Source organism: Pinus tabuliformis, chromosome 6, assembly GCF_031772625.1.
Source record: "Pinus tabuliformis cultivar Carrire ecotype Pingquan chromosome 6, CPIR1, whole genome shotgun sequence".
NCBI lineage: Eukaryota > Viridiplantae > Streptophyta > Pinopsida > Pinales > Pinaceae > Pinus > Pinus tabuliformis.
Genome location: NC_142292.1, coordinates 1,855,378,670 through 1,855,394,152, shown reverse-complemented (window position 1 = coordinate 1,855,394,152; position 15,483 = coordinate 1,855,378,670). Strand labels below are relative to the sequence as shown.

The window sequence follows — 15,483 nt, the reverse complement described above, 5'->3', positions numbered from 1 at the left end:
AGCGGTTCTCTCAAGTATTATTTTATACTTTTTCGGGCTTGGGAGACACAAATTTACGAAAAAGTTCAACCCTGGAGTCTTCTTAAGTTTTTTCAGACTCTCTAAAATTGAAAAACGCCGAGTTTCTCCTATACTGGACTCGTTAAAATTTCACAATAAAGGACCTGTTCGATTACAAACAGGAACGGACCACTCCTTCTTAGGGTTCGAATCTAAACTAAGTTGGACTCATCCAAAGGATGAGCTTATAATCAAGCATATGTTATCCTCCTCAAGCTTGTAAAAAATAAAGAGGTACTTGCCAGAAATGGTGGGGGAAAAGAGAGAAAAATGAGCCTATTTGTTATCCTTTGTCTCAGAGAAACCTTATCACCGCTCTTGAACACAACACTTTTCATTCACCTGGGTTGGGAAATCCTTTGCCTCACAGTTGATCAAACCACATTGAAAGTCTTCAGCCGGGTATTAACTTTGGGTCAATTGTCACCAAGCCATCTATCGTGTCGTTATGTGTTCAAGAGGTCACTGCAAATAAACCATTCATCTGCAAAATACCTGTCATCCATCTTGACTATCCCTGAGTCAGTCCTTACAGCTACATTTCTTCAACTTGAACTATGATTTCGTGTTGTGGGCTTGCCTACGACGGATCGCTTTCTATCGACATCAGCACATTATCTAGAAAGATGATCTAGAAATCGTCAGTACCTTGAAGTCTGCATGCATCAATGGCAGGTTTCTCGCCTTTGACGACAGTTTACATCATTGACTTTCGATCGAAGGATTCCGTGACATGTTCGACATCAACACATCCATTCACATCTCATGGATTGTACTGGGTACTTTGAGAACCATTGACATCACTGGTGGTCTCTCTCACACTTGTTAACAGTTTACATCATTGACTGGTAATCAAGTGGTTTCTACCATGTTCGACATCAACTCATTTATTCACATGGATAGAATCGTACTATTTCGGGAAGTAGAAATGAAGACCCTGGATCTAGTTTCTGCCATCCAGGCTGCGAGGAGTTTTGTATTCATTATATAGTAGACTAATTATAAACAGATGGTTGCATCCATACTGTGTCTACATGAGTCTATGATTATGATGTACTGCGAAATCATTCCTGTATCAGAGCAGTAGTTAGTTTGTTAGTTAAAGTTTTCAATCTGAGTATGGGAATGCCTACCTCAGCGATGATATGATCTCATATAATGTATTTTGTGTTGAATATTTGCAGGTTCCGACTGGGCTCTCCACGAGATAATCCTTGAAATGATAAAGTACTTCACCCTTCCTAGATGATATGAAATCCTAATCTACTACAGGCTTCGCACTTTAGGGGGCAATCTATTACACTAAAATTTGTCACCATGACTATTTGCAGTTAGTATGGCTCCATCAACTGTCATACTATCCTCCTTGGCAAGTCTTATACCTCTGCTCCTCATGTCAAAACCCAAGAAAGAGAGAAAGTCCTTAAAAAGTCAATTAACTCTGGTTACGCAGTTTCTCTTAGCCTTACCTGCGTGTACGCACCTCAAGTTAATAACACCTGGTTTCTTGTATTTTAAATGCATGTTTAGGGAAAGATAGTGCTTAATTGTCTTGTTTGTCACTAGAGAGCCTTAGCTCCTAGGGAGGTCGGTTTTGTCCGCAAAATTGACTCTTTCCGCATGACAGCGGTCATAACTTCCCCTGACAATGGATGACCTGGGTGATTTCCTGGACCCTTTGGAGGATGTGCCCTCATGGTCCCCCACTAAAACCACAGATTCCGGTTTATTCCCTTTCATTTCCAAGTTGACGGACGAGGTAGAAGCCCTTCCTTCGATCACCAGACCACTCATCTCATCGGTTTCTGTTCCTGAGTCTGCAGCCTCACCTCCAGCGCTCATCTCTCAGACCAGCTTACTGTGTTCGCAAGCTCACAGTGCTCCATTGCTCAAACCTTATTATCAAAACCCTATCCCCTGAAAGCATTCTGATTCCTTCAGCAGGGATAGGTCTCATCTCTCCCGACCCCCCTCAGGGTTCGAAGACGAAGGCTGTGAAGCACTCAGCATCGAGGTCCTACTCGGCAACTGCACAGGGTCATTTTACTAGCATTGGTCCCATATCAGGTATTTTTGCCACCATCCCTCAGGAGGCAACAAAAAATCCTAGGGTTTCTCTGGACCACTCACTCACGGGTTCTTCTCAAGAGGCCACAGACACAGGGGTTCTAGGACAACCGAGAAAGAAACGAGGCCCTAAAATTCGTGCCTGCGTTGCGCCACTCAACATAGTTGAAGACATCAATCTATTAGACGCCATGGAAATTGCTGCAAAGGTCCTAGTTGGTAGGGTACGTGGTCGACACTACAGTGTAGCAAAGCTTCAGAAATAGGCCTCAGACACTTGGGGAGAAAACCTTAAGGAAATACCAAAGGTTCAAATCCTTGAAAAAGGGTGGTTCGCTCTACACTTTAACAGCTTGGAGCACACAAATTGGGTTCTTTCCATGGTTTTGTGCTTAGACCTGGCACCAATTCTCCTCTGACGCTGGACTCCCCTTTTCGACCTGGTGAGGGAAAGGGTTGACACAGGGCCAATCTGAGTTCGATTGCTCAGCCTTCCTCTACACTTCTGGACCGAGGATGTTTTCAGACTCATCGGAAATGCACTGGGTATCTATCTCACTTTGATCAATCATATCAGACACCAGGAGATTTAGTCTACGCGAGGATCTTGGTTCACTTGGACCTATCTGAGGGCTTACTGGAGTTCATTGATATTTGTTGGAGGAATTATACCAGAAGGCAACTATTGGATTACGAGGGCATCCCCTTTCGGTGCCGTCACTGCCATAAGGTAGGGCATCCTTTTAAGGACTGCCCTCTGCTGAAGAAGAAGAAATTTCAATCTACTGAACAAGAAGGGGCCTCTCAGCAACATACTTATCAGGAAGCACTGCCCAGGAGACAAGTTCCTTTGGCCACTCTGGACCCGGACGCAACACAGTTTCCGGACACTCAGCAGAAGATTCCTGATGATGGGGCAGCAGCACCTCCTATGCCGAAGAAGCAAGGGTGACCACCAAATCGATCACAGCCTTCTCAGTCTCAGCCACAGTCGCCTTCTGGAGGCCTGCCATCTTTGGGTATGAATCCTACCATTCCTCTCCCCGCTTGTAGTTCTTCTCATTTGGACTGTTATTTATCTAGCACTTTCTCTTCTCTGCATATGTCAAATATTGAACATCATTCATGTGCTTCACCACCTAAATCGACTCCTCTCACCTGCCCGATAGCCTCCATTCCCATCTTCTCCCCTGCACCTGCTCCAAATCCCTCTCATACCTCCCCGTCCACTACTCTCCCCACCCTGGCCCCCCCTCCTGGTCGCTACATGACCCACTCACAATCGAAAAGACAAGCACAGGACCATTTCGGACTTGAAATCCTCCACTCCCCCCCTCCCCCTAAAATCATGAGGGGTCGACCCTCTTTTCTTTCAAAGGAAAAAGGCACTGCAGAAGATGTAATTGCCTTGGGAGTTTAATCCACCATACCAGGGATGCTTAGAGCAAGAGGATCCCATCCTCCCTCTTCATGAAGATCTTCTCCTTCAACTGTAGAGGGCTGGCTAGGTCGAACAAGAAACTAGCCCTTCGTAGATTGTTAAAACACGAACTGTTGGATATTATCTTTCTGCAAGAAACTTTGGGCTCATCACTTGACATTGCGCAGTCCCTTCAAAACATGCTCCCATGATGGATATTTTTTGGTATTGATTCCCATGGGAGGTCGGGTGGTCTTGCATTGAGCTACAACACCCGCACAATCAAATTGCATAATTGCTAGGGTGGGATGGGTCATCTAGGAGCGGACATCAGTTCGGCAGAACTGGGGATTCATTTCCAGATCATAAATGTATACGGCCGGTGCCAAAATAAACCTGTTTTTTGGCAAAACCTCCTAAGCTCAGATTCTTTGAAGACTGACCACCTGATCCTGGGGGGCGACCTGAATTTCTCCATTGGTCATGCTGAATCCCGGGGACACAGGGCTCAGAGAGATTCTCTCTCGGATTACTTTTTGACTGAACTGGAAGCCCACCATCTTATTGATATTCCCTCAGCTAGACCACAAGTTACTTGGAGAAACAACAGGACAGGGGATGACAGTCTGGCCCGTAGACTAGATCGTTACCTCGTTAAAGAAAAGTTTTTGGATTTAGGTCTACATATCAGACACTGGGTTGGCTCTGGGGAGATATCTGATCACCTCCCTATTTACCTAGAAATTGTACGGGGGCGAACAAAACCTAAAGGTCCTTTTAAATTCTGCTCAGTCTGGCTCAAGGATGACTCTTATAAAAAAATGATCTCTGATTTCTGGAGAGCAAACCCCCCTGGGAGAAGAGAAGACAGCACCAAAATATTTATCCAAAAGATGTCCAAACTTTGGGCCCTTAATAAGAGAACGCAGGAGAATCAAACCCTCCATCATATTGAAGCTGACATTTCCTCTTTTGAGAACAATCTGGGAGGTATTTACTCCTCAGAGGAACATAAGGATAGGATGATTTCTCATTATGCAGAGAGGGAAAGAATTTTAAAGGAGAAGGAGGAAATCTGGCGCCTGAGAAGCAGAGCCATCTGGATGTTGGAAGGAGATGAAAACACAAAATTCTACCATAACTTTGCTAATGGAAGAAATTCGATCAACACCATATGGCAACTCCAAAATGAACAGGGGCAGGCTTTAAATACCTTTCCTCAACTTGCTGATCTGGCCTCCACACACTTCAAGAAAACCTACCAAGCCCCCCAGGACATAAATCTTGCAGAAATCATCAGGGTGGCATAGCTCTTCCCCAAATATGTGGATCCCAGGGAAAAGGATGATTTAACAAAGGCAATTACTCTAGAGGAACTAGAACACACCCTAAAATGGTTCAAAAAGGACAAAAGCCCTAGGCCTGATGGATGGTTGGTGGAATTCTATTTGGCTTTTTTCAACATCATTGGGAATGATCTGCTCCAAATAATAGAGGATTTGAGAAGCAAAGGGTTTCTTGAAAATTCTATTACTTCAACTTTCATTGCTCTCATTCCTAAGAAAGACAACCCGGAAACCTTCGAGCATTTCTGCCCCATATCACTCTGCAGCTGCATATATAAGATTATTGCCAAGATAATTTCCAACAGGATGAAACCCATCCTATCCAACCACATCTCGCCGGAACAATTTGCTTTCTTACAAGACAGACAGGTTCATGAAGCAGTTGGCACTGCTTAGGAGGTTATCCACACACTACACTCAAGACGGGGCAAAGGTATGATTTTGAAAGTTGACTTATCTAAAGCTTTCGACAGAGTGAATTGGCTTTATATTAGAATCTTGTTAACTCATCTGGGTTTCCTGTATATATTCATTAAATGGATCATGAGCTGCATTACTACTATTCCCTTCAGTGTTTTGGTGAACGGAAGTGCTTCTCCCTTCTTTACCTCCAGAAGGGGGCAAAGACAGGGATATCCTCTTTCGCCATTGCTTTTTCTTCTCGTTATGGAAGGTCTCAGCAATCTTATTAAAGATGAGCACCAGAGGGTCAGACTAAAAGGTATTAAGATTACGGAAGGTTGCACCCTAACTCACCTTCTTTTTGTTGATGACATTCTGGTTTTCATCAATGGTAGTATTGGGGACATCAGTAGTATCAAGGCTACCTTCACTCTCTTTCAAATGGTTACAGGAATGATCATTAACAAAAGCAAGTCTACACTGAATACAACTGAGTGTACTCTGCATGAGATATTTTTTGCCCTTAAGCGCTTCCATTTCTCCCAATTGCAATTAGCAGATGGCCTCAAATATCTAGGCTACAAATTAAAGCCTCTAGGTTATAAAATTGCTGATTGGACTTGGCTAATTGCCAAATTGGAAAAAAAGGCTAAGCACATGGTATCTTAAATACCTTTCGAGGGCTGGAAGACTCACTCTCATCAAAAGCATCCTTGAGGCCACCCCAGTCTATTGGATGTCCTTGGCTTGGATCCGTAGAGGCATTCTCAACAGAATACAAGCCCTCTGTTGTAGGTTTCTTTGGCAAGGAAACAAACAGGGCAGGATTTTTGCTTGGGTTAGGTGGGAGGCTCTAAATCTCCCAAAAAAATGGGGTGGGTGGGGCATCAAAAAACTAGAGGATTTCTCTTTAGCACTTGTTGCAAAACTTGATTGGAAATTAGTTGCAGTAGATAGCCTATGGATGAGGGTTACATATGCAAAATACGTAGCTCCTCTACACATCATGGACTGGATTAGGAGAGCACATCAAAGTACCTCCGGGGTCTCAATCATCTGGAAGGCGGTTCTTAAAGCCTTGAGTCCGATCAGAGAAGGTATCACCTGGAGGATCCGATCTGGCAACACAGTCCGAATTGGTCTTGATCCTTGGGTGGCCTGTGGGGACATGCACCGACTACCCAGGGACCTCATTCTACATCTCCAACAACAGAACTTAATTTATATTTCTCAGATTGTGGACCTTGAAAATTCCACTTTTCTTCATCAAGCTTGGAAATCCGCATAGCACTTAAACATACCTCCTTTTTTGTCTCAACAATGGGAGGAGTTCGCTCAAACCCCTTCGGACGCCCACATCTGAATATGAAATTATTTGGGCTCTATCTAAAAATGGCAGATACTCCCCAAAGGAAGGATATTTGACATTCGCTGCACCGAGGAAGCCACCTCTTTTGTCTGACTGGTGGAGACATCTTTGGAAATTGAAGGCTCCCCCCAGATCTAGACTTTTAATGTGGACTATTCTTCGAAACAAGATACCAACAAGAGAAAATCTTCTCGAGCGATCACAACATGGGCCCCACTAGTGTTGTCTTTGTAAAAACGTAAATGAAACAACCTCTCATCTTTTTTTATAACGTACAATGACTTGTCATATGTGGAAGCTAATCTTACAACATATCAAGATGGACTGGGATCAATTTACTTGCTGCTCGGCAAGTCTGCTATCAGACTTCCACGTCCCCAAAGTTTCAAAACCTCCCTCTCCTTACCTGTTGGACAATATGGATAGCTACGAATTGCAACATATTTCAGGATTTGGTGCCTAATTGGGATGCCTTGGCAACAAAATTCATTGTTTATTACAATATTATCTCGAATGATCATCCTCCCAGCCATCGACGCAACCCCTCTCACCATCAAATCAATTACAACAAACCATGGTCTTTCTTTGACGATGCTACCCAAGAACAACGCTATGGTGGGGGGGCTATTCTCCACCTTTCCCAACAACACTCCTACAGCGTGCTGATTGGTCTTCACAGATGCACAAACAACTTAGTTGAATTCTTAGCCGCAAAACAAACCATACAATTTTCTTTGGAGAAACATTGCACGGATTTGCAACTTCATGGGGATTCTAAAATTATTTGTGATTGGCTCAACAGAAAAACTAGATGCTCTTCATACACATCACTGCATATCTTGGAAGAGATTTTGAGATTGATATCACATTTTGATTCTTTCACTTGCACACATATTTACAGGACGTAGAACGGAGTTGCCGACAACCTATCCAAAGAGGCTGCGATCAGGGAGTCAGGCATCTAGTTGATCAGAGAACAGGGAGGCAATACTTTCTTCCAATATTACCACAGAACTTTTATGAATCTGAATATTTAACATGTCATGGTTACTTTATTCATGCATACATATATTTTTTATTAGGCTTTAAGCCTTTTTTTGTATATATAGATTGTCTCAGTGCATATTACATACTGTTACTTTATTTTGTACATCAGTTATGGTTTTATGGTTGTCCCCTACGTGGATCAATGGCAACTTTTTTGTTTTTCATGATCTCGATAATGCTCATCATATGCAATAGCATCTACAACATGTAATTTCCTCTTTCCTAATGAAATTACGATTTTCCCTGATGGGAAAAAGTAAAGAATTACTTGTAGGAGAAAATAATATATTGTATATTATGTGAATGAATGATATGTTTTGAATACAATGAAGGCCCCATTTATATACTAGGTGGGAAGTGCCCTTTCATAAGGGTCATGGTTGTTAGTAGAGTCATGTCCTTTCATATATGCCCCTTCATTATTAATAAGTTATTGTTATTTATAATATATATTTATGTTCATAATAGTTTCTTGGCACACTTTTATGTCATAACATTGCAATGTTATTTGTTGTTCATCACATTGTAACATCATAATTATTTTTCATCACATTGTAGAGTCATTTATTATTCGCCACATGGCAACATTTTGTTATTTGTCACATTATGACACCATTCTTTTGTCCAAATTCCATGTCATTTGTTGTTCATCACATTGCAACATAATTTTCTATTCGTCAAACTGTGACATCGTTTGTTTCGTTACATTGAGTGTCACGATGTGACATCATTTCTTGTTTATCACATTGTGATGTTGATATTTTTTATCACAATGTGACGACAATTTTTGTTTGTCACCAATTACCTATAAATGATTGTGGTTGACCATGTTCGATCATGGTGCCTATGTTGAGTATTATAGTCCATGAAAACCATGTTTACTATGATTGACTAAGGTTGACTATGATACACAGGTTGAACATGGTTGACCATGATGCCCATGTCGAGTATGGTCAACCATGTTGACTATGTGACACCCTTTTTTGTACAATTACAACATCAATTGTTGTTAGTCACATTGTCACATCATTTTTTGTTCATCACATTTGGACATCATTTATTGTTCATCATATTGCAACGTTGCAATGTGACATTGATTTTGTGTGTCAAATTACAATGTCAATTTTTTGTTTATTAATTATTGTATTAATGTCTTCTAATGTATGTTAGTGTTGGTTAATGTCTACATATAAATGGATATATTTTATTGTATAGTTATGTCCATGTATAGTTATCTCTATCTATAGTTATAAATATATAGCTAATACTTATTAATGTATTAATGTATAGATTAATTTACTCATTAATTAATGTATAGTTATTAAGGTATTATTATAAAGTTATTAATTCACTTTCTCTTAAAGTTATCCCTAAAGACTCCATCACCCAAGTGGAAATAGGCACGAGGAATCCTTTTGTTCCTCAAAAATAAAAATAATATATATATATATATATATATATATATATATATATATATATATATATATATGTACTTTCTTCTTTTTCAATTTTGAAAGTCCTTCGAGGCAAGCTACCATGATTAGTTTGGAGGGCTGATTTCAATTAGGGTGATTTTTAGATAGACATTGCATCCTAATTGACTTGAATTTGAGATTGTTGATCATTCTCACTTAAGATCTAGCATTTTAAAAGGTTAAATTTGTCTTAGTAGGGTTGATGTCATCTTTCTTAACAATTTGCGCCCCAAAACAACCCTAACCTAATTGAATTTCATTTAATCTTGTTGATCATTCTCACTTAAAATCTAGCATTTTACATGGCTAAATTTGCCTTGGTAGGGTTGATGTCATCTTTCTTAACAATTTGTGCCCCAAAATAACCCTAACCCTACATAGTGTTTCAAATTAGGGCTTAATTTGAGGGTTTGTCTTCTCCTTTGTTGATTACATCATTTGTAAACCTTTTCATGGTGCTTGTATGCCTAGATATTCCTTTATTAATCTATATCTTGAAACCCTAAATCACACATACCTCAAATTTTTCAGTTAGTGTTCCATTACTTCTCATTTCAATCATCTCAATTATTTAACAATAATATATCAAAAACAATACTCCTCATTCGAATTACTCCTCATTCGAATCATCTCATTTATTTAAAGATAATATATTAAAAACTATATAATCATATTTTCCTATACTATAAATAAATATTAATCATATTTTTCTATACTATAAATAAATATTAATCATATTTTTCTATACTATAAATAAATATTCTATACTATAAATAAATATTTATATATATAATTTTTATAGGTTTATATTATAATTTTTTATTTTAAAATATAGTTAATTTTTTTAATAAATCATTATTAGTTTGTTTTTAGTATATGGTTTTTTTATTAATAAAAATTTCCAGTTGAAAAGAGTTTTTGGAAATATTAAATAATATTTACGAGACAATAATGAGATATCAAAAATTATATAATGACTATTTATTATTATTTTAAATTACATATAAAAAAAATACATAATCATTTTTTATTAATAATTTAAATTATATTTAAAAATATATATAAATATATATTATAATCTTTATCTTAAAACATAATTATTATTATTTTTTTATAAATTATTATTAAATTAATTGTATATTATAATAATAATATATTAAAAGAACATATAATTTTTTTATTAATTTAAAATTCACTTAATATATGAAAAATGAAAAGATTTCGAATAAAATCTAAGTTATACATTAAATCCAATGACCCTCACATAACCATAACCCTAACCCTAACCTATCTCTAATAACCCTAAATCCACAATTACTACTCACATCTCTACAAATACCATATTGCAATGAACAAATGATCAAGTACTTTGATATCCATAAGTCTAAGTCCATCAATGCTACTCACATCTCCGCAAACACTATATTGCAATGAATAAATGGTAAAGTACTTTGATATCCATAAGTCTAAGTCCACCAATGCTACTCACATCTCCGCAAACACTATATTGTAGTGAACAAATGGTAAAGTACTTTGATATCCATAAGTCTAAGTCCACCGAAGCTACTCACATCTTCGCAAAAAATTTATGCCAATGAATAAACGATCAAAGCTCTACGACAATTCCAATAACTTGAGAATCTTGTACTTGGGAAGTTGATGAGCATCATCAATAGGTCAGAAATCCTATGAGTAGGGTAGTCCGGAATTATGATCACTTTGAATGTACTATTTGAAGCTAAAGTTAGCATTGAATCTCTACATAAAACCCAGTTGAGTACTCGACTCAATGGGTTAAAAATTAAAAAGTGTCGAACATGCAAACTCTTCATCCTGTTTTTCATAGTATTCTTATTTAGGTTGAATTAAATACAAACAAAAATTACAAGGTAAAATATTTCAGAACCTTTAAACAATAATGAAATAGCTAAGGAAAGATGTAACTTAGGTAAAATATTTCCGAACCTTTAAACAATAATGAAATAGCTAAGGAAAGATCTAACTTGAATATTAAATTTAGGAGAGAAATTCATTTCTAATATCTAGAAATAGAAGAATGTTAAGATAGATGTGCGTAGTCCCAAATTTGGAGTGATATTTCAAGTAGAAAACCCTAGTAATTAGAAGCATTAGGGTCTAACTGGATAGTATTAGAAACTACTTATCTTAAGCTATAAAAATGTTAAGTAAAGGGTAAGAATAATATCATTGTTTTTCCTCTTGCAATTATACTTGAAAATTGGTAATGGATTAGTTGCAACGAAATGAAATCATCTGATTCCAATTGGACTAGTGGCTCAAATCTATTCAATAAGTGGTGAAACAAATGATATTTAAATTTAATTCAATAAGTGGTGAAATAAATGATATTTAAATTTAATGTGTTAGTCTTTGGTTTGAAATTGAAAATCTGTTCAAATATTTTTCATATAATCGGTTTAAGAGTATATAAGACAGAATATTCTCTTGAAATCAAATATTGTCTATTGATTTATGTAGCTGAATAGAAAAAGGTTTCTTGAATCTTTCCTCATTATCTGACTTTGATCCACATATTTTCTGTCATATCTGGTGGTTCCCATATAAATATTGCTGTACTTTTGTTTCTTTGATTAATATTACACAATATATAACCTTTTTTCACGCTGAAAAAAATTAAAATAGACACATTTACATTTGCCAACCTAATAAAATCTATATTTAAAAAACAATAACAACAATATCCTCCTCTAAAATTAAATGCCTTCAAAACTACAAAATTTTGATTAAAAAAATAATTTAAGAATAAACCTAGAATTTAGTTATCTTTGAATACAATGAATCAACAAAGCTACTCATCAAAGTTACAAGTTAACTAGCCCAACAATAAATTTAAAAGTCAAATTTCAATAAACCTGGAAATAATGGCACTAAAATTATGAATCCAAAGTCAAATTCCAATAAACCTGGAGATCCATCTGCATGACATAAATTTTGAACCCACACAAAGATTTATTGTTTTAAAAATTTCAAAAGTATTAAATCACCCTCCACTTAAAGTTGCGAGTGGAGATCTTTGGGATGTGGGCCAAATAAGTCTGAGAATGATGAAAATCAGAGGGCCATTTCTCATGACGAAATTTAGGTGAGAACCTCCATTAAAGAACGCCTTCGGGGTAATTAGGAGTGTATAGATGGCACATAACGCCTTGCGTATTCTTCATTATGGATTATTTTGATTATTCCTCGAATATTTGGGACATTTCGAAACAGTATGAATTAAAATTATTTTTAATAATTAAAATATTTTATAAAATTTGACTTTTGAATTTCCTAATAATATATAATTTATTTTTAGTGAGATGTTTAGACCATATGGATTAATTTAGTATCATAATGTACTTAATGATGTTTTTATCATATGGAATAATTGAGAGAAGATATTTTTATGTGATATTATATTAAAAATAAAAATAAATTTTAAATTTATAGTTTTGAAATAGAATACAAAATTAAGAATATTATTAATTTTATTATATAAAAAAAATTTATTTTTTTTACAAGTTGATTATGAACTTATTTATTTGATTAATTTGTAATAAAAATTTATTTATATTTATAATTTATTGACAAAATTATATAAAAATTGTTATTTTTTAATTTCTCACCAAAAAATATTATATTCATTCATAATTGATTTGTAATGATTAAATATCTTACAACCAAATAATAACATAACAATAAAACAACAACAAAAAACTGATGTATATCCTATGTTGATATATTTATTATAGAGAAAAAAATAACTACAAATATTCAAATGTCAACATTTAAAAAAAAAATTTAAATTTCTGCCCTCAAAATTCTTAATACAACATAAAATTAAATGATCAAAAAATTTACAGCTCAACCAATTTAATTCCTCTCTATGCTTTATAGAACTAATGTGAGATGATTTAGATTAACACTTAATAATATTATTTTATTTTAAATATAATTAAATTATTAAATGAATTAGATTAATACTTAATAATATTATTTTATGAATATTTGAAACATTTTCCATAAAAATTTGAAACATTTTCTATAAAAATCACATTGGAAAAATTAGATCAACAAATTTGGAATCAATATGTATAATTCATCACTAAAACAATATTAGAATCAATATTATTTTATTCTAAGTATAATTAAATTATTAATTATTTTTTATAATTAATAATAAATTTTTCTAATTCATATAACAAAAATTCATATAAAAAGGATCTGCATCACTGTATTTCAGGGATATAGAAAAGCGCAAATACCAGGTTGATGAAAAACATTGTAAACCCCATGGGCATAATAGTAACAGAGCCTCCAAAATATAAAAAAAATTGTTCATGTTGTTCCAAGACGACAAAACATGATATACCAATGTCTTATCAACTTTCTACAAAACGGTGCAATCACACAATTTCAACTAACATCTAATTCTCCTTCTCCTGTCAAAGCTTGCATTTCATTTTTCAAACCTCTCAATTTCTCTTCCAACTCGAAAAGCTGCGCACTCTCCTTCTCATCCAACCATTCCTCCACACTATTCAGCATCTGCACAATATCCGCTGCCACTGTCACATTCAGCTCTCCCTTAGTCTCGGCTTCTTTCACTCTGCTTCTCATGTTGTAAACGTAATTCTGTATATTGACTCTGGCAGTGCGCTTATTCTTTACCTCTTCATCCTCCCTTCTGAATCTCTCTGCATCACCTCTCATTTTCTCGATCTCCTCTTTGCTCAGCCGACCACCATCGTTCGTTATAGTAACGAAATTGCTTACCCCACTTCCCCTTTCCCGGGCTGACACCTTCAGAATTCCGTCTGCGTCCAATTCAAAGATTACTGTAAAGCTTGCTACTCCACAATGGGCTGCCCGAATTCCCCTCAACCGAAATTTACCGAGCAAATTGTTGTCCGCAACCATTGCTCTCTCGCCTTCATACACTCGAAAAGACACTTCTACCTGATTGTCACGCGCTGTAGTGTAAAATTCCTCCCACTGAGTTGGAATGTGAGTATTTCTCGGAACGACTACCGACATTACACCCCCTGTAATTCCGATCCCAAGACTCAAAGGCGTGACCTCCATGACGACCAATTGGATGCCTTCATTGTTCAAGGCTGCCGCCTGAAGTGCAGCTCCATATGCAATAGCCTCATCGGGGTTTATGCTTTTGCAGAGTTTTTTTCCATGGAAGAAATGTTGAAGGAGTTCCTGTACCTTTGGAATCCGTGTGGAACCTCCTACTAATACAACTTCGTTAATTTCTTCTTTGCTCATCCTGCCATCTTCCAGACATCCGCTGACGATTCGCATGCACTTGTCAAACTTGGCTCTCGTAATTTTCATGTGAAAATCCAACCCTTCGTATAGACAGTCGATATCAATCACAGTCTCTACCACGGAAGACAGATTTCTCTTTGCCCTTTCGCATTCTGCCCGGAGCCTCCGAAGAGCTTTAGCACTTATGCCCAATAAATGGTTACAATTACTTCCTTTAATTAACATAATGTCTATTATGTTCGAAGTGAAACTCGACACGGATGAAAATTGAAGTCAGATTTTCACATCTGTCTCAGTGAATACGCCGTCAGGCGTTTCACGTCATACAGTCATTTCTTCTGACCTCACAACGTAATGCGTTGTCTACGGATTCCACAGTAAATTATTTTTTTCAGATTTTCTTTTTTAAATCTCAGATTTTTCTTTTTTCAAAAAAATTAATTATGGGTATTTCAATCATTTTTTTGGTGCGAAATAAGTTCTTTAGTACAAATAGATCCATTTATACTGTATCAATTTTACATTTTACATTTTATATGTAAAAGTATTTTCATTTTTTATTTTATTAAAATTTTAATTTAATTTTTATGGGTATAATTTTAATGGTTGTGAGGATAGAAGTTTTAGATATATCTCAAAATTAATTATAACTTTTTTTTTTATTTTAGATTAAATTAAAAAAATGTTGTAAAATTAAATTAAAATAAAATTATTGTGAAATAAGTTATGGTTTTTGGGCATGTGATATTGATAAGGGATGGTATTGGCTCATTGTATTGTAAGAGAGTCTATTTACAAGTTAATGATATCCATGGTAAAGTGGGGGGTGAATCTTTTCATGTTTTTATAAAATATTTTGATTGTGAAATAAGTTATGTATTTTTAGGCATGTGGTATTGATAAGCCATGGTATTGTAACAAAGTCTATTTTTTACAAGTTAATAATGGTTAAAAATCTTGTGATATTGTTATAAAATATTTTGGTTGTGAAATAAG

At 35.9% G+C, this 15,483-nt stretch overlaps 2 protein-coding genes across 2 annotated transcripts; one reads left to right on the top strand and one right to left on the bottom strand.

Annotated features, from left to right (window-relative positions):
- The first annotated feature begins 3,855 nt into the window (after positions 1–3,855).
- On the top strand, positions 3,856–4,857 carry LOC149266455 (uncharacterized). The gene has a single exon (XM_089408286.1). The coding sequence runs from the start codon at positions 3,856–3,858 to the stop codon at positions 4,855–4,857; it is 1,002 nt and encodes a 333-aa protein (XP_089264412.1).
- Positions 4,858–13,623: 8,766 nt separating this feature from the next.
- On the bottom strand, positions 13,624–14,712 carry LOC149266454 (heat shock 70 kDa protein-like). Its single transcript, XM_089408281.1, has one exon. The coding sequence runs from the start codon at positions 14,710–14,712 to the stop codon at positions 13,624–13,626; it is 1,089 nt and encodes a 362-aa protein (XP_089264407.1).
- Between the last annotated feature and the right edge of the window lie 771 nt (positions 14,713–15,483).

What these genes read in the sequence shown, in the direction of transcription:
- LOC149266454 (XM_089408281.1), bottom strand. Translation starts at nt 14,712, where the DNA reads ATGTTAATTAAAGGAAGTAATTGTAACCATTTATTGGGCATAAGTGCT.
- LOC149266455 (XM_089408286.1), top strand. Translation starts at nt 3,856, where the DNA reads ATGGGTCATCTAGGAGCGGACATCAGTTCGGCAGAACTGGGGATTCAT.